Genomic DNA, 20,304 nt, shown 5'->3' on the forward strand with positions numbered 1-20,304 from the left:
AGATTTAGAAGATTACTTCTTGCTACCCTACAAAACAATAGCCTGACTTAGCTAGCAGAATATGGAATGAAACCAAGAAGTAGATCCACACCTCCGTAGCCAGGCTGGAACTACTCTTCTCGGAGCATCCCCCTCCCTCTGTCTAATGCTCCGACATGCTGGAGGAAGTTTTTCAGCAAAAACACTGCAGGGCAACCAGAAATTGTCTGCTCAGCTGCTGCGGGCTGGTATTACTGCAGGCTGTTGGCACTGCAGTGGGCTTGCTGCTGGATAACCACTGCAGGCTGTGGGTATTGCTGCAGGCTGGCTGCCTGCTGTAAGAAGCCGACAGGATGGGTCAAGTCCTGCAGGAACTCGTGGGAACTAAGTTCCTGCACTTTGACAGCAGGAACACCATTCCTATTAGTAGGAATCCTGCAGAACCTGCTCTTTAGTTGAAATCTTGGGTGAGTTCCCACACTTTCTTTCCCAGGAACTTGACCCCTGCCAACAGGGGATCCAAAATGGAGAATTCACGCTCCCTTTTGAATGGAGCCAGAAGTGATGCTACGCTGCCGTCACATCAGTCGGCGTTCTGCGCAAGCGATGCGCCGACTCCAGAGACGGGAGAGCTGGCGGAAAACACACTACTCCACAGTCCCCCACCTCCTAATGCCACTGACCCAAGGAAACAGACAGATGCAGGGCTATCGGAACCCTACCGGATCCCCCACAGGACCCACAGGCAGACTCACGGCTGCTCCCCGAGGAGACTTCTATCGAACAGGGAGCTCCACTACCAGAGGACCTGCAGCCCCTTGGAGAGGTATGGAGACAGCTCCTAGGCCTCCTACGGGAGGACAGGAAACCTGAACTTAGGTGTGGAGAGGAACGTTCCTTTTTATGTTCCCAGGTTTCCTGTCCTGCAGTGGGAGATACTCTCCAGGGGTGCTGTCATGAGCGATCAGGTAAATATACAAATTTTTTTAAATCGATGTATATTACAAATATACATATAATGGTATTACCTACGTTATATCAAAGGTGTGTGTTAACGACAGGTACACTTTAAAGGAAAGCTGTCACATGTTCACTCCCACACTAACTACAAGGGGAGAACACCGATTCATATGATCCCTACCTTGCCCGGATCCGTCTGGCTGTTCGCCAGCAATTTTAGTTTTTCCATATATGCAAATGCGGCTTCAACTGGCACGGGTGGGGTTTTCCCCAAGCCTAGTGGCATGGTGACGTCAGCACCGCCCGCTTATGAATATTCACCCCCCCCCCTCCCAGCCGCTCCTAACTGGTCTTCACTGTGCATGTGCCGCTTCCTGACATGCCCAGTGAAGACCAGTTAGTAGCGAGAGGGAGAGGGAATGAATATTCATAGGCGGGCGGCGCTGCGGATGGGTGGCGCTGATGTCACAGTGTCACTAGGCTCCTGAAAACCCCGCCCGTGCCAGTTACAGCCCCATTTGCATATATAGAAAAACTAAGATCGCGGGCGAACGGCCAGACTTATACGAGCAAGGTAGGGATCATATGAATCAGCATTCCCCGCACTATCCGTCAGTACCTGTGGTTAGTGCGGCAGTGAACATGTGACAGTTTTCCTTTAAGGGATTCTGTCTGGCTCTGTTGGGAGTCAGAGCCAGACCGTTAACCAGCCAGCTGTTTACCGCTGCTCCCAGAGGCCCCACACATGTGAACATAAACTTAGGGAGATTTTACTGTATATAGGAATAACCACACACCAAAGTAGAAAGTATTCTCCTTACAATACAGTTCAGCATTGTCAAAAGAGGTTCACTTACCTTGCTCTTTTAGCTTAGGGAGAAGCTTTTCTAACACAACCATTTTACCACTATTTGTAACTAAGTGCATATCTGTGGTATACGGCGGCCCAGGCTCAGCACCATCAAAAAGGTAAGGATGATTGCAACACTTTCTCAGCTGCATCAGAATGTTCAGCAGCCTCATTTTATCAGTCTTTCCTGATGAGTTCAAAATGTCAATGTCTTTCATCAAAATCTTTGTATACCTATATTTAAAAAAAATAGACATTTATATATACACAAAAAATAAAAAAAAGTCAGTCACAGGCAGAACCTGACCAACTTAGGTGAGTGCAGTCTGACATGATCTTTTCAGAGTACTAGAAAAACCTAGAAGGGATTAGGCTGAAAGCTGCAAGAAGATACTAAAGTAAAAAGACAGACCATGCTGTAAGGACTTCTAAAGGCAAAACAATGATAGTGGAAAAATGCCTACAGGGGAGGTAAAAAAATAAATAAAAATAAAGGGAGCTTGGCAAGAAAGGAGAGGGGAACAACCTCGGCAACAACAGAGAGGCAGTTCTTCATAAGATGTGTGATGTACCACCTTGCAGATTTGATGCACAGGATTTGTAGCTGCAGATTAGATGCTGTGCTCAGTCATTTAGTTTACACTGCAATCTGTAGCAGAAACTCCTGTGCATCAAATCTGCATACGTGTGATCGTACCATAAACAAGAACATACATACCATTCCCTCTGCATCTTACTCAGGCCAACATAGATTTTAAGTTCCTTCTTTGGAGGAAGACTCTTCTCCACTTCAGCTTTTATACGTCGCAGAAGGAAAGGCCGCAACACCTACAAAGAAAATAGTTTCATATATTTAATAATGTCCTGCAATGGACTAATTCTGAGATGCTAAGTGCAGTGATGACTACTTGCCAAATGAAGACGCTCCACTAGTTTCTGATCCCCAAGACAGTTGTTGGTATCAAACCAAGAGTCAAAATCCTATGAACAAAAAAGGTACAACAAATTAATCTTTTTCCTTTAGCACAGAACACAATCCCCGAACAGAATCCAATATTTTGTATATCACATACCTCTGAAGAGTTAAATACATCTGGAAGCAAAAAATTCAAAAGTGCCCAAAGTTCATGTAAGTTATTCTGAAGGGGAGTTCCAGTTAGGAGGAGACGATTTGTAGTCTTAAATTCTCTCACAATTTCAGACAGCTGAAATAAAAATAAACAGATTATAAAACGCACAATAAAATAGACACATTTTATTCACAATGCCTTATATTCTGAAAATGTTTTCACAAACCTTAGATTTTTCGTTCTTGATTCTGTGAGCTTCATCAATAACCAAGTATCGCCAGTTAAACTTCTTGAAAACAGACTTTTCCTTAATAAGCATTTCATATGAAGTCACACAAACATCCCACTCCCCTGGCAAAAGAACATCACGGACAAAAGCAGCCTAAAACAAAGACACAAAATGCTGTTTTAAAAACACACAACACAGGAGAAGCAGTCTTTAAGCACCAACAAATTATACTATGATGAAAACTTCACTAGCTTTCCTGCAATTATCATGGTAAATATACTTACTCTTTGATCCTTGTCTCCAATAAGACAAACTGCACGTAGGGAAGGGACCCATCTTTTGAATTCAGCCATCCAATTATGCAAGGTAGACTTGGGAACTAATACCATATGCGGGCCAGGAATGCTCCTGTAGTGTTTCATATACCCAAGAAGACTAATAGTCTGCAGAGTCTTGCCAAGACCCTAAAGAAAAAAAAAGGTATATATAACTTATATAATACATTCATAAAGCCCTTAAAAGCCTTGCACCAATTTAGTGATCATATGAAGTATTGCAGCCTGAGCTAATAAACGCTCATGAGATAATTCAGTCACTGAGATTATAACAGTCCTGATCAACAGCATGATCAAGTAACTTATTACTTATTCCCACCAGCAATGTGGGTCTGGGTATTAAGTTATGAAGGGACACCACAGCACTGTGTCCTGTTGCACAACTCCACACTAACAGTGCCTTAGGAACACCAGGGAACTGATTGATAGACATTTTACGGAAAAAAAAAAAATAATAATAATTTAATATATATAACACACTATATATTATAAAATAATTATAATATATATTTATTAAAATAATTCTATATATTATACACACATATTTTGCTGATATCATGCACAATTCTCATTAGTCCTACAGCACCACCTGTTTTATTGCAGCTGCATCCATGCACTTCACTGTAACTGGGCCCTGTTGACCGCAATCCTGACACCCAGAAAATTAGTGTTTAGTGTGTCAGCTGACTTCCCATGAACAGGACAACATACCCAATATGACCAGTCCTGCTAGCTCTCAGCCCAAACCCTGCTGTATCATAATGCTGCTAGTATCTCTCTGGGATCGTGATATATAGCAGTTATACACCTCACCTAAGGCATTTTATTTTATTAATTTTTTACCTTTTTTGCTGTGATTTTCCCAAAATATTTAAAAAAAAAAAAAAAAAAATTGTGCCATTTTAACACAATTGTGCAAAATCACTGTATAAATGTGTCATTTTACCCGTGAATTTGAAAAGTTAAAAACAGGCACAACATAAAAAAATAAAATCTGCCATGCTTCTTTAATAGGGGCTCCTAATCGAGCTCTGGCACAAGTGTAAGCAGAGTTTTAAGAGATATTCTAAATAAATAAATAACAGATTATACAATGTAGATAATCATACAAATGAGTAAATCACTGCACAGTAGCATATGATTGGCAATCTAAAATGCAATACTTTGCAGTTAGAAGATTTGCCCTACCTGAATCACGAACCAACCCACCCCCTGCCCCAATTTAAAAAAAATAAAAATAAAATAAAAATAGATCCTGGGCTACATAACTAGCAATGTAAGGACCAAAATGACCCTTTAATCCAAATAAAAAAAAGCGCAAACATTTTCACATACCATTTCATCAGCCAGGATACCATTGATGCCATTCTCATACAATGATATAAGCCAGTTCAAGCCTCTGACCTGATAATCCCTTAATGTTCCACCTTTCACATCTATGGAAACAAAAGATAATCATGTGATACTGTGCTTCTTATGTAAAGTCCTGACAATATGTCACCTTTTCACATGTTAATGATAAAGGAAATATTAAATATTGTTTTAATATGATAGCAATTACAATTTGCACAGAGTTGAACAATTCTATGATCAATCCAATTTTTTGTTCAGTGCTGCCATTCATCACCATTCCCTACTTATCTTATGGTTAGTGGGGGTTAATACAGCAGTAAACACGCAGCCAGGCATTGTATAACCTATGCGTCCTAGTCTCCTAGAATCAGTGGCAGTTATAACTTATCTAAAATAAAAAGGAGTCAAAAATGATCTCCAGATATGTTGGAATATGAAAACTGCATAAATAAAGTTATAGGGGTCTGAAGGGGACATTTTTAAACATGCTAATTTTCATACAAAAAGTGATTTTAAAAAAAGTAAAAACAAAATAAACATAATTTGGTTATCATTGTAACCATATGGACCTTCAGAATGTAATTTAACGAAAATTGCTCTGGATTGAATCGAAAGCCCCCCAAAAAATTTTTCCCCCCAATTTATCCCCACATTTTTTTCTTTGTTTCGCCGTAGGAGAAATTATTGATATTACAAAATACAATTGGTGGAGTAAAAAAAACAAAACTTTTTTTTTTTTTAAAACAAGCCCTTATATGGGTCTCTAGGTGGAAAATGTAAAGTGTTATGGTTTTTAGAAGAGGATTAGGAGAAAAAGGAAAGTGCAAAAAAATAAAAAATAAAAGATATAAAAGAATTAAAAAAACTGTGTCCTTAAGAGGTTAAGGTGTCCATACACCTTAAGACACTCATTGGCAGTCACTTCAGAGAAGCCTGTACTGAAAACATCTGTCACTTAACATTAACATGACTTATGCCAAGGTACTTACATGATGGTGACGTTTCAAATCGGGTGCAAACATTAGTAGACTTTGAGTTTTCAGTTAAAAGTTCTTCATCCTCTTCCTGCTCAGTTCTCCGATGTCGGTTACTGAAACAAATTGTAACTAAATTGAGAAACAAGATATTTTGCATTGTTTCCCCTCAATTCAACAATATTTAAAAAAAATGTTGTTGCAACATTTACATTTCTGTTGTATGCACACATCTAAGTGAACCACCTCTGAATTTTGCATATCTAGCAACAAAAATGCTAAACACAGCCTTAAAATAGAGCTCTTAGCTAATTGCTTAGGCTTTAAAGGGGAACTCCAGTGGAAATAAGTGGTAAGCAAATGTTTTCAAATCAAATGGTGCAAGAAATTTACAGGTTTGTAAATTACTTCTAGAGGAGCGAAGTTACAGTAATTCGATTAGTCATGAACCTCGCAGCTCGGCGTTTGCTGACTTTATCCTGCATAAATGAGTTCAGCTTTCAGGTGCTCCGGTGCGCTGGAAAAGGTGGATACAGTCCTAGGAGAGAGTCTCCAGCCCACCGGAGCACCTGAAAGCTGAACTCATTTATGCAGGATAAAGTCAGCAAACACCGAGCCGAGAAGTTCATGACTAATCAAATTACTGAAACTTCTAATTACTTCTATTTCAAAATCTGAAGCCTTCCAGTACTTATCAGCTGCTGTATACTACAGAGAAATTTGTGAAGTTCTTTCCAGTCTGTCAACAGTGCTCTCTGTTGATACCTCTGTGTCAGGAACTGTCCATGATTAGAAGCAAATCCCCATAGAAAACCTTTCCTGCTCTGGACAGTTTCCCAAACTGACAGAGGTGTCAGCAGAGAGCACTGTTGTCAGGCTGGAAAGAACTTCACAAATTTCTCTAAAGTATATCTTTAGCATCCAATAGGTATAGGTCACAGCAAAAAGTATGCAGACTCCCAATTTCAAAAAGGCTGTGGTCTTTATTTAGGTCATCAGCAATGCAACGTTTCGGCTATAGTGTAGCCTTTGTCAAGCATAAATACAAAGTGAATAAAGTGCATATATATAGATCTCAAAAACGATCTGATTGGTACAACATCAGGTGCAAAAGTTCACAATTAAACATAGTTACCACCCATAGAGTTTTTCATTGGTTAATAAAAACATGTGACCATGTTGTCATGGTAATCAACAAGTAAACAAATGTGAAAAGTGTTATAAGCATATATAAAGTGCATATTCTCATATTCCCTTAAAAGTGTTGGGCTCAGATGAAACTAATCTAAATACGGATGCTGACCTGTATCCCCGATCCTGCCAAACAGCGCCTTATTATATACCAGCCTCTCGAGCGTGTAAACTCCGTTTGTACACAGACCTATTACGCCTGCGTGTATCCCTGTACACCACTCCTCCTTTGTTTAATTGGCTACATGCTGCCCTTACCCTTTTCGATCTAGTTTTCACTATTGCGCATGCGCCGGATCGCCGCGCAAGCGCATCACTATCTAATTCTCCGTCCGTGCGTGTCAATCATAGACCTCCGCTACAGACAACGGAGAAGTTGTGCGCAGGCGTGGGAGCCAACAGACGAGGGCTGGAAAAACTATAAAACAGGGTTGTGGAGTTGGAGTCGGACTAAATTTTGGGTACCTGGAGTCGGCAAACAATGCACCGACTCCTACTAAATTTAGATTGAAATAAAAAAAAAAAAAAGCAAGTTTAAATGTCCCAATTCACAAAAAGTTATAATTAATGACTTCTGTACTGTAAGAATAAAGACCAATGCATGCAGTGCCTCACGTTACCGCAAATCGAACAGGTTAAGTGACCGTGAAGAAGCTTTTCATGTCCTCCACTATATGGCACGCAACGCACAATTAGGAGCGGCAATACTTATACTTTCCATAGTGTTGTGTTCTGCTGTTACAGGGAACCCATGGATAACCTAGCCTCTCACTCATCAGGGATTAAGTAAACATGTTTTTTTTTTGGAATGGAGGGTCAATAGTTCAAGACTGAAGCTGTAAACCATTTGAAAAACTGCTGTCATTCAGCTAAGGCTATAAAAACTTGTAAACTCCGATTGTTAGCTTAAAGGGGTACTCCGCCCCTAGACATCTTATCCCTATCCAAAGGATAGCGGATAAGATGTCAGATCCCCAGGGTCCCGCTGCTGGGACCCCCGGGATCGCCGCTACGGCACTGCGCTATCATTACTGCACAGAGCGAGTTTGCTCTGTGCGTAATGACGGGCAATACAGGGGCCGGAGCATGGTTACGTCACGACTCCGCCCCTCGTGATGTCACGGTCCGCCCCCTCAATACAAGTTTATGGGAGGGTCGGTCGTCACGCCCCCTGCCATAGACTTGCATTAAGGGGACGGGCCGTGATGTCAAGAGGGGCGGGTCCATGACGTCACGCTGCTCCGTCCCCTGTATCGCCCGTCATTACGCACAGAGCGAACTCGCTCTGTGCAGCAATGATAGCGGGGTGACGCAGTGGCGATCCCGGGGGTCCCCAGCAGCGGGACCCCGGCGCTCTGACATCTTATCCCCTATCCTTTTTATAGGGGATAAGATGTCTAGGGGCGGAGTACCCCTTTAAACATTAAACATGACTATGGGATTCTACTAGGGAAATCATGTTTAATAATAAATGCCCCTTCCTGGATCCTCCCACTGCCCTATCTTCAGCAGCAGATCAGCACACAAAAAGGAGAAGGCAGCAGCTTCTGCCCAACTACCTCTCTCTGCTAGAAGAGCTTAGAAGAACTTGGTGGAACAGCTTCTTGGATTCAACTGTAAGTGTTTATAAATACATTTACATATTAATATAGAGGAGTCGGAAGTACAAAAAACTGGAGTCTGAGTTGGAACATCTATTGACTCCACAGCCTTGCTATAAAATGTCGTTAATTTGGCATATGCGCAAAATAATTCCAAAGTCCAAAATAGCGTATTTTTGGTCACTTTTTATAACAAAAAAATAAATGAAAAAGCGATCAAAAACTTATTGATAAAAGTCAAACGTAAAACAGGACAACGCGTTTCGGGGCACACTCGCGCCTTCCTCAGGTCCACAAATACGATTTTGTGTAGTCCTGGCCCGGATTCCTGCGGGCGCGCTGTCACAGCCCGCCCGCAGGAATCCCGGCCAGGACTACACAAAATCTTATTTGTGGACCTGAGGAAGGCACAAGTGTGTGCCAAAATGCATTGTCCTGTTTTACTTTTGAATTCTTTTATCAATAAAAGTTAGTCCTGCGTAAGTGCTGGCTTAATCTCTGATTCATTTGACTCCAGTCGAGATACAGTAGCGCTCTCAGACAAAACCCCTATCTTTTTGTACCCTCCACATTACCTCGTTGTCCGTCTCCCTCGGGAACACGGAAAAAGGAGTGAGAGCAGCAGACTGTTTTAATCCCATCCTTGCATACCCTTGACGACATAACATCAACTCAAGGTCAGTGGGTCACCTTGGGTGTTGGGTATTTGCACCATTCACTTTCCATCCAAGAAATACTACACTAGGGAGCGTCCTACTCCTTTTTTCCCCCTTCATAGACCCTAAAGGGGTATTATGATCTCTAGCACATGGCTTTCTCCAGCTTGTTTGCAACTGCTCGAGATGGCAAGTAAGTTGAACACAGCTGAGCTATGCTGATTACCTAACTCTTCGCTTGGCTTTTTTTGCCTACTGTCCACCTCCACCATCCATAGAGGCTGAAGGGGACTAGGAAAACATGTTTTAGCAAGATGGTAATACCCATCGTTTTAGTAACAAGCCTATAGTAACCGACACATACAACCACTAGTACAACTACAGTTGAAAAGGGAAGTCATGCATCCGTGTTCTCTTATGTAGCTGTAATGTTTCCATTCATGATGCACTGACTTGTGCATATAGCGGGCAAAGCTATCTTTACATGGGAAATTGACAAGACATTCTGGATATTACACGGCACACAAATGGACAGACACATGCAGTATAAGTGTACACAACATACTCCCCAGCAGATATCAGATTCTGCTTCTCGTCTTTCTTTAACCTAGGACGACCAGGCTTCATTTTTAATGGAGATGTTGGAGTCTTCTGTGCTGCTGGTTGGATAAAATGTGCAAACAACTCTGTTTGCTTCAGAAGGTAATCAAATCTGTTGGAGCGGTCTTCTTTCTGAGGAAAACAAAAAAACAAACATTTAGGACAACGTATAAAACAAATGGAAGACATTGACTCACACAGACAAACATTTCCCAAAAGCAGCTTACCCTCTTTTCTTCATAATCGGGATCCATTTCATTACTTTCTTTTGTTTTATTAAGGGAGTCATTCTCTTCTTTACTAGACTCCTGTTCCTGTAGAAAGATTAACCGTTCTGTGAAATTATATAGTCCATGAACAAAGCTACATCTCTTATAGTTACAAACCAGCCAAAGCATTGCAGAGGCTGACTATTCAGGACAGTTCGGTATTACACAAATGGCTGTAAATGATAACAAACAAGGAATCAACATAAACAAGTTTATAAAGCTCTAAAAAGAACTGTGCAGGACAAGTGGCTTTCCATCACACCCCAAGTAACTTTTCCATGACCACTATGTGGAACATTCAAATGGAAGGTTACCTGCTAATGGGCCCAGGGCATTCTGGTACCTATAGTGCACATAATTTTCCCTTATTTCGCATGTGATCCGTCACTAGCAAGCAGCTTGGGGCCATGGTCTCTGCTATGATTAAATCTGCTATTTTGCAATGCTCTACCACCACATTTAATAAGCCAATGAATGAAGCACCAGATTATGGCCAAAAGACCCCCACCACTCACTGTAAGTAGCTAGGCAATGGAAAACAAGAGTTATAGCTACATCATACAAAATCCCACAAACACCAAGTTAGTGGCTAACAAAGGTTTTTCTAATCTTGGCTTCTGGTTTTGCAGATCATTTTTACTTACAAAAAGAGGTTGGCAATCATGTACAGGGGTGTTGACAGGCTTTTTTAACCCCTTAACGACCACGGACGTAAATGTACGTCCTGGTTTGGTGGTACTTCGCACACCAGGACGTACATTTACGCCCTATGTATGACCACGAGCGTCGGAGCGGTGCTCGCGTCACACAAGGCAGGTTCCGACTGCTAGCAGCCGAGGACCCGCTGGTAATGTCCGCCATTAACCCCTCAGATGCCGTGATCAGTACAGATCACAGCATCTGCGGTAATGCGCATGTTAGAATAGATGATCGGATCGCCCGCAGAGCTGCCGCTGTGATCCGATCATCTGTAACGGCGGACGGAGGTCCCCTCACCTGCCTCCTGCTCTGGTCTGAGATCAAGTAGACCAGAGCAGGAGATAGCTGATAATAGTGATCATTGCTATGTCCTATACCTAGCACTGAACAGTATTATCAATCAAATGAGGGCTATAGATAGTCCTCTATGGGGACATAAAAAGTGTTAAAAAAAAGTTGAAAAATTATAAACATATTTGGTATCGCCACATGCGTAAATGTCCGAACTATCAAAATATATTATCCCGTACGGCGAACAGCGCAGACGTAAAAAATTGAAGTCCAAAAAAAAAAAAAAAAAAGATCTAAAAAAGTTTTATATATGCAAGTGTGGTATCAATAAAAAGTACAGATGACTGCAAAAAAAAAAAAAAAGAGCCCCATAACGCCCTAAATACGGAAAATATAAAAAGTTATTGGTGGTCAAAACGGGATTTTAGAAGAAGGAAAAAACCAAAACTCAAAAATAAAATTGGCCTGGTCCTTAAGGGGTTAAACACAAAATGCGACAATATACACAAAGTGCCACTGTCACTTAAAGGGGTATTTAAAGCAAAAAAATTAATAAATTTATATCTATCTATCTATCTATCAACTGGCTCCGGAAAGTTAAACAGATTACTTCTATTAAAAAATCTTAATCCTTACAATAGTTATTAGCTTCTGAAGTTGAGTTGTTTTCTGTCTAACTGCTTTCTGATTACTCACGTCCCGGGAGCTGTCCAGCTCCTATGGGGATATTCTCCCATCATGCACAGCTCCCATAACGGGACATCATCATTGAGCAGTTAGACAGAAAACTTCAGAAGCTAATAACTATTGGAAGGATTAAGATTTTTTAATAGAAGTAAATTACAAATCTGTTTAACTTTCCGGAGCAAGTTGATATATATAAAAAAAAGATTTTGCCTGGAATACCCCTTTAAAGAAAAACGGCACTGCTGAGATCAGACACTGCCACCATTCCCCAGGTTGCTCTAAGTAGAATGGAGGTAGTGTAGACGCACTGGCACCCCTGCCTGCAGTAAGATGGAGATTTATTAAAACCTGTGCAGAGGAAAACCGGAGCAGTTGCCCATAGCAACCAATCGGATTACTTCCTTTACTTTTAAAAAAAGGCCTCTGAAATATAAAAAAAAAAGTAACTCATTGGTTGCTATTGGCAACTTTTCATCTACACAAGTTTTGATAAATCTACTTGAAATGTTTGTACCTGCAGATTTTCTGAATAAAAAGGAAAAAAAAAGCCCTATTTGGATCAGTTGCACTTTTTTCTCCTTTTACATTTGCTCAAAAACGACCTGTCAAAAGTTGTTTTTTTCTCCTAAGTGACAGTGCTCATTTACACTAAAAACACCACTTAAAATAATAAATCAAAATAAATAATGACAAATAATAAATGATAAATTACTAATATATATTTTCGGTTAACCTGAAACAATAGCTAGGTTTGGACAACAAAGAAGTTCTCAGCCACTTAATCAGCGGTTGACAAACAGTGGACCACCAGCTGGTGCAAAACTACAACTCCCAGCATGCCCAGACAGCCAGGGTCCACAGTTTGGAGGCAACTTCTCTAGATGTATACAGAAATGACAGCAAGCAGAGATAGTGAAATGGGACTATATTCCTACTCTCTATAGAGTCAGATGACTCAGGTGCCTTTGACCTTTATCACAGTATTAGGGCTGATCTGGTCACAGTCAGGACATGAGTCTGCTGCTCTCCAATAACAAAGGCCCTGCCGGCAGAGCGGCCATACACTGCAGGCACAGGAGCTGCATCCCATTGTTCTCCCTGTACCACATGCCCCCGCCGTGTACTGGTAGAGCCGGTGCCAGGGGCACCTTATGTAATTGTACCCGGATGACTCCCTAGAGAACTTTACACGTCTATCCCATATCGTGCACTATCCAGTAGTGAAGACTGTTGTGTAAGATGGATATCAGGTAGGGTCCCTTTAAGACACACGCCGGTATATACAGGGGTCTCCCATTATACCGGATAAGTACAGGCCGTCCCGGCGACACCAACCCCGCGTTCTCTTCTTACCTCCTTGACGGCGGCTTCATCTTCAGGTTGCTGCGGCTTCTTCCCGCCAGCATCCCCCGCCTCCTCCACGGTCATCCTCTCTTCTTCCTTCTCTCCGCCGGCAGGCTCTTTCCGTGGCTCGGCACTTTCCTCGGACATGTCTTACACTGCCACAACCGACAATGGAGAGCGATAGGTGGGAGCCGGCTCGGGATGGAGGGGGCGGCGCGATGCTGCTACTGCACGAGGCTGGCGGGAGTCGCTCTAGACAACTAGGCGCGCGATCACTCCGCTGCCGGCTTTTTTTTTTTTTTTGTCTTCCTTTCAATCAAGCTTTACTATAGTGGGCGGAGTCTCGGGTGAAGTATCGCGAGATTTAGCTTTAGCTTTACAAATAGCCTGGTGGCTACGCAGTGTGAACCGATTCTAAAACTTGTGTGACTACGTGATGAATATAGCTGAACGACGTAGAGGCATATTAGCGCCGCGGGTGCTGCCGTTACTGCCCGGGACTACAATTTCTATCATGCTATTTGTAAAATGGAGCTCGGGCCTGGGGCTTTATTTAGAATAGCATGATGGGATTTGTAGTTTCAGTACATCCGGATAGAGCGTTCATGAAGTGAAGTAATGCCGTCCCCTCCTGTAGTCTCGGGACAGGGCGGGAGGCTCAATGGATGAATGAGAGGAGGAGATGAGGAAGCGGCTCCGGAGAGGGATACATTCTCGCGAGAGGACGAGGGCGCCGCTCTGTACAGTTGCTTCTTATGGTTTTGTTATCTTCTTCATCCATTGTTCGAAGTTTGGCGCCATGCGTTTATGTTGTGGGACCAGTACCCTGACGTTACTCCGTGACTGCGGCTGACCTACATGGAAGCCTTATTCCTTCACCCTGAGGGACGTGCTATACAAATCATTAACTATATTCATAATGGGCACATTGAGAAAAGCGATGAGTTTTTTTTTTATGATGATAGACCTGGAACAGACGGGTTTTCTTTGTAGTTAACCCCTTAAGGACCGGAGGTTTTTCCGTTTTTGCATTTTCGTTTTTTGCTCCTTGCCTTTAAAAAATCATAACTCTTTCAAATTTACACCTAAAAATCCATATGATGGCTTATTTTTTGCGCCACCAATTCTACTTTGTAATGACGTCAGTCATTTTGCCCAAAAATCTATGGTGAAGCGGGAAAAAAAATCATTGTGCGACAAAATTTAAAAAAAAACGCTGTTTTGTAACTTTTGGGGGCTTCCGTTTCTACGTAGTACATTTTTCGGTAAAAATGACACCTGATATGTATTCTGTAGGTCCATACGATTAAAATGATACCCTACTTATATAGGTTTGATTTTGTCGGACTTCTGGAAAAAATCATAACTACATGCAGGAAAATTAATACGTTTAAAATTGTCATCTTCTGACCCCTATAACTTTTTTATTTTTCCGTGTATGGGGCGGTATGAGGGCTCATTTTTTGCGCCGTGATCTGAAGTTTTTAACGGTACCATTTTTGCATTGATAGGACTTATTGATCGCTTTTTATTCATTTTTTCATGATATGAAAAGTGACCAAAAATGCACTATTTTGGACTTTGGAATTTTTTTGCGCGCACGCCATTGACCGTGCGGTTTAATTAACGATATATTTTTATAATTCGGACATTTCCGCACGCGGCGATACCATTTATGTTTATTTTTATTTTTATTTACACTGTGTTTTTTCTTTTATGGGAAAAGGGGGGTGATTCAAACTTTTAATAGGGAAGGGGTTAAATGATGTTTATTCACTTTTTTTTTGCACTTTTTTTTTGCAGTGTTATAGGTCCCATAGGGACCTATAACACTGCACACACTGATCTTTTACATTGATCACTGGTTTCTCATAAGAAACCAGTGATCGATGATTCTGCCGCATGACTGCTCATGCCTGGATCTCAGGCACTGAGCAGTCATTCGGCGATCGGACAGCGAGGAGGCAGGTAGGGGCCCTCCCGCTGTCCTGTCAGCTGTTCGGGATGCCGCGATTTCACCGCGGCTATCCCGAACAGCCCACTGAGCTAGCCGGCATGCTTTCGGTTTCACTTTAGACGCGGCGTTCAACTTTGAACGCCGCGTCTAAAGGGTTAATAGCGCGCAGCACAGCGATCAATGCCGCGCGCTATTAGCCACGGGTCCCGGCCGTTGTTAGAGGCCGGGCCCGACCCGCTATGACGCGGGGCCACGCCGTGGCCCCGCGTTATAGATCGGGAGTGGACACATGACGTTCCAGTACGTCATGTGTCCTTAAGGGGTTAAGGACCGGGCGTTTTTCGGTTTTTTCTCTTTTGTTTTTTCCTCCTTACCTTTAAAAAAAATCATAACTCTTAAAATTTTGCACCTAAAAATCTGTATTATGGCTTATTTTTTGTGCCACCAATTCTACTTTGTAATGATATCAGTCATTTTACCCACAAATCTACAGTGAAACGGTAAAAATTATTGTGCCACAAAATTGAAAAAAATACAGCCATTTTGTAACTTTTGGGGGCTTCCGTTTCTACACAGTGCATATTTCGGTAAAAATGACACCTTATCTTTATTCTCTAGGTCCATACGGTTAAAATGATACCCTACTTATATAGGTTTGATTTTGTATTACTTCAGAAAAAAATCATAACTACATGCAGGAAAATGTATACGTTTAAAATTGTCCTCTTCTGACCCCTATAACTTTCTTAATTTTTCCGTTTTCAGGGCGATATGAGGGTTAATTTTTTGTGCCGTGATCTGAAGTTTTTGTCGGTACCATTTTTGCATTGATCTGACTTTGATCGCTTTTTAATCATGTTTTCATTATATAAAAAGTGACCAAAAAATACGCTATTTTGGACTTTGGAATTTTTTTGCGCGTAAGCCATTGACCGTGCGGTTTAATTAGATCAAAAAAACTAGACACAATGGCTCATAGTCTATGAGATAATGGCATTAGAAGCCTGTGTAAGAGCCCCACTGTTTCATAAATCAAATCCTAAAGTCCTGGGGTACCAATTTAAAATATAACTTTTAATAATACTTGATAAAATGTATAGACACAAGTAATAAATCATAAACACCTCTAAAGTGCATAGATCACCATAATAGATAAAGCAAGGTGAAACAAATTGAACATCCACACAAATCAATAATATATTGCACATAGTCCAATGTTGCACTTGCACATTCCTATGCCCATAAGCTCGTAATCAGTCATGAATTGTCAGTCCATCAATCTAAACATGATTCTAAACATACAAGCAGTATGATGCATAGACCGGGGATAAATTGCACATATGCCCAACAAAAAATTACACAGATAATGGTAATAGAAGTGGGGGGGATATCCAAAAAAGCAGTGGCTTATAATGGGAAACTTGCTGGGAGACTGTATATGTATCTCTCCCTATGTTCCCTATCAATCCCTACAGTGTAGGGATTGCCGGGTGATTGGAAATGCCGGGTGATTCAAACTTTTATTAGGGGAAGGGATCATTCAAAGGGTTAATGATTTTTTTTAAACTTTTCTTTTGCAATATTATAGCCCCCTGGGAGCTATAACATTGCATTTACTGATCTTTAACAGTGTTCAATGCATCTCCATAGGGATGCATTGATGAGGGTTTTTGGCGATTGATTGCTCAAGCCTGGATATCAGGCTTGAAGCATTCAATCGGCGATTGGACTGCAGGAGGGAAGGTAAGAGACCTTCCTCCTGTAGTACAGCTGTTCGGGATGCCGCGATTTCACCGCGGTGATCCCGAACAGCTCCCTGAGATAACCGGCACTTTTTACTTTCACTTTTAGCCGCGTGGCTAAAGGGTTAATAGCGCGCGGCACCGTGATCAGTGCCGCGCGCTATTAGAGGCGGGTCCCGGTTTCACTATGACGCCAGGCCCACCGCGATATGATGCGGGGTCACCGTGGGACCCCACGTTATATCACGGGAGCGGGACCGGGACCAAGGACGTACTCATACGTCCTTGGTCCTTAAGGGGTTAAGGCCTAATAATTTTCCTGTGCCTCATAGATAATCAATAATCAGGGTATACATGTACAGTTTAAAGGGGAATGAACACATTCTATAGAATCACGTGTGTAGTAATTTTCATATGCCTCATAGACCTGAAATAAATTGAATATACATTTATTAGAAAATAGACATGAAGGAATTTATTGTCCCCCTGCACCAGCACAGAGCGGCAAAATTGTGTAAAACTATTGTGCAAGTTTAATTTGTGTGCAAAATAATTTACACAAAGGGCAGGGTCACAGGGGGCGCATCTGCAGCGTATTTCTGTGACTGCTGTCACCTCATCCACAGCGTGAAAGACACTGCGGATGTGCCCCCTGTGACCCTGCCCAAAGAGTTTGTGCAAATATGAGGCTTAAAGGGGTACTCCGGTGGAAAACATGTTTTGTTTTTTTTTAAATCAACTGGGGCCAGAAAGTTAAACAGATTTGTAAATTACTTCTATGCAAAAAAATCTTTACCCTTCCAGTACTTTTTAGCAGCTGTATGCTACAAAGGAAATTATTTTCTTTTTTTTTATTTCTTTTTGTCTTGTCCACAGTGCTCTCTGCTGACACCTGATGCCCGTATCAGGAACTGTCCACGGACAGAGGTGTCAGCAGAGAGCACTTTGGACTAGACAAAAAAAATATAAGAATTTTCTCTGTAGCATAATGCCGCTAAAAAGTACCGTAAGGGTAAAGATTTTTTAATAGAAGTAAATTTACAAATCTGTTTAACTTTCTGGCATCAGTTTGTGGATTTGTAAATTACTTCTATTAAAAAAATCTTAATCCTTCCAATAGTTATTAGCTTCTGAAGTTTTCTGTCTAACTGCTCAATGATGATGTCACGTCCCGGGAGCTGTGCATGATGGGAGAATATCCCCATAGGAACTGCACAGCTCCCGGGACGTGAGTCATCAGAGAGAAGTTAGACAGAAAACAACAACTCAACTTCAGAAGCTAATAACTATTGGAAGGATTAAGATTTTTTAATAGAAGTAATTTACAAATCTGTTTAACTTTCCGGAGCCAGTTGATATATAGAAAAAAGTTTTGGCCTGGAATACCCCTTTAAAGTCTTAGTCATGGCAAGTTACAGACACACACTGTCCGATATATATACATGGATAAGCAACACGTGACATGACATCATACGCTAGAACGCCCTCCCGAAAAAGGGGGGAGGGGGAATGTCTGGCCATGTACAGCCCAACGCACCTGAATATTCAAAAAACAGCATATTTTGCATGTTATATATCAATCTATGCCTTAACGAAGAAAACTATAATAATCAAAAATCAAAATGATAACTAAGGGTGCGAGCAAGAAATGGCATTATATTCAGACACGCCCACCATACCTAATCATGTCGGTGGGTGAAGGTGTATCAAAAGCGTGTCACCAGAACAAAGCATACCAGGAAAAAAGAGAGAAATACAACAATATGGCAATATTATAAGAAAAATACAATTATCTGGAGAGGCAAAATCTTAATAAATATAAGATAAATCATGTCTATAATTTAAACCATGTGGATGGCGTGTCTTCAGATTTAATATCCAAAAAGCCTCTCGTCTGAAAACCTGTTGACCCCAATCTCCACCTCTTCAGGGAGGACGGACCTTTTCAATTCCCAAAACCTTGCATTTGGGTATATTGCCAGAGTGTTTCTCCTCCACATGTCTAGAAAAACCTGATAGAGACCTGTTCACACTCTTCTCAGTGTTGGGTATGTACATATGTTCTTGAATTCTGGATTTCAGTTTCCTGGTCGTGCAGCCTACATATTGCAGGCTGCACTCCAGGCAAATGATGGTATAAATCACATGAGAAGACTGGCAATTAATAAGACTTTTGATGTTAAACTGTTGCCCAGATGCACAAGAGGAAAAAGTAGTAGAATTATGCATATATTTACAATGACCACATCTGGGGTGGCCACATTTGTAACTTCCCTTGGCAGAAAGCCAAGTGTCATTTCTATTACTAGTATCACTAAATTCACTTGGTGATAACTGGCTTTGCAGTGTACGAGCTCTAGGAGGGATAACTCGGAAACCTTCATCAAGTATACGGCTCATGACTTCATCTGACCTAAGCAACGGTAAATGTCTGTAAACAATATTACGAATATCATTAAATTGCTTAGAAAAATTAGTGGAAAAGGTAGGAACATTCCGACTATTTGTATCTGTATGTGATTTAGTATTATGGTAGTATTCTTTAGGCTTAGCATTAACAATGCCCTCTGCTCTACCTATAATATGAGAATTGTAACTTCTAGCAGACAACCTTTGTCTAATGTCCTTGCAGGCTATACCATACGATACATTGTCAGAGCAAGCTGTAGGCTGCACAAATATGTAGGCTGCACGACCAGGAAACTGAAATCCAGAATTCAAGAACATATGTACATACCCAACACTGAGAAGAATGTGAACAGGTCTCTATCAGGTTTTTCTAGACATGTGGTGGAGAAACACTCTGGCAATATACCCAAATGCAAGGTTTTGGGAATTGAAAAGGTCCGTCCTCCCCGAAGAGGTGGAGATTGGGGCCAACAGGTTTTCAGACGAGAGGCTTTTTGGATATTAAATCTGGAGACACGCCATCCACATGGTTTAAATTGTAGACATGATTTATCTTATATCAGATAATTGTATTTTTCTTATAATATTGCCATATTGTTGTATTTCTCTCTTTTTTCCTTGTATGTTTTGTTCTGGTGACATGCTTTTGATACACCTTCACCCACCGACGTGATTAGGTATGGTGTGGCGTGATTAGGTGACATGATTAGGTATGGCGTGTCTGAATATAATGCCATTTCTTGCTCGCACCCTTAGTTATTTTGATTTTTGATTATTATAGTTTTCTTCGTTAAGGCATAGATTGATATATAACATGCAAAATATGCTGTTTTTTGAATATTCAGGTACATTGGGCTGTATATGGCCAGACAGTCCCCCTCCCCCCTTTTTTCGGGAGGGCGTGCTAGCGTGTGATGTCATGTCACGTGTTGCTTATCCATGTATATATAGCGGACAGTGTGTGTCTGTAACTTGCCATGACTAAGACTTGCCTGTTAAGTCGAAACGCGTCTGCGTTTCGTTTGTGTTTTTATTCCCCCATTTTTTTCTCAATTTTTTTAACCTACCTGCACTATTTTTAATGGATTTCTAATAAAGTCAGATTTTA

At 41.3% G+C, this 20,304-nt stretch overlaps 1 protein-coding gene across 2 annotated transcripts in view; it reads right to left on the minus strand.

Annotated features, from left to right (window-relative positions):
- SMARCA5 (SWI/SNF related, matrix associated, actin dependent regulator of chromatin, subfamily a, member 5) overlaps positions 1–13,378 on the minus strand; it is a 31,800-nt gene extending 18,422 nt beyond the window's left edge. The window contains exons 1-11 of one of the 2 annotated variants that reach the window (XM_056562884.1): positions 13,098–13,377; positions 10,026–10,112; positions 9,764–9,930; positions 5,766–5,866; positions 4,759–4,859; positions 3,373–3,552; positions 3,086–3,241; positions 2,863–2,994; positions 2,702–2,770; positions 2,508–2,617; positions 1,797–2,023 (exon numbers count right to left, since the gene is read on the minus strand). In XM_056562884.1, the coding sequence (XP_056418859.1) occupies positions 1,797–2,023; positions 2,508–2,617; positions 2,702–2,770; positions 2,863–2,994; positions 3,086–3,241; positions 3,373–3,552; positions 4,759–4,859; positions 5,766–5,866; positions 9,764–9,930; positions 10,026–10,112; positions 13,098–13,235 (1,468 nt within the window). In that variant the 5' untranslated portion in view covers positions 13,236–13,377. Of the gene's footprint in view, positions 1–1,796; positions 2,024–2,507; positions 2,618–2,701; positions 2,771–2,862; positions 2,995–3,085; positions 3,242–3,372; positions 3,553–4,758; positions 4,860–5,765; positions 5,867–9,763; positions 9,931–10,025; positions 10,113–13,097 lie in introns of both variants that reach the window. The other variant, XM_056562885.1, reaches the window with a different exon arrangement.
- Positions 13,379–20,304: the final 6,926 nt, after the last annotated feature.

The sequence above is a fragment of the Hyla sarda genome, chromosome 1 (genome assembly GCF_029499605.1).
Source record: "Hyla sarda isolate aHylSar1 chromosome 1, aHylSar1.hap1, whole genome shotgun sequence".
Taxonomy (NCBI): Eukaryota; Metazoa; Chordata; class Amphibia; order Anura; family Hylidae; genus Hyla; species Hyla sarda.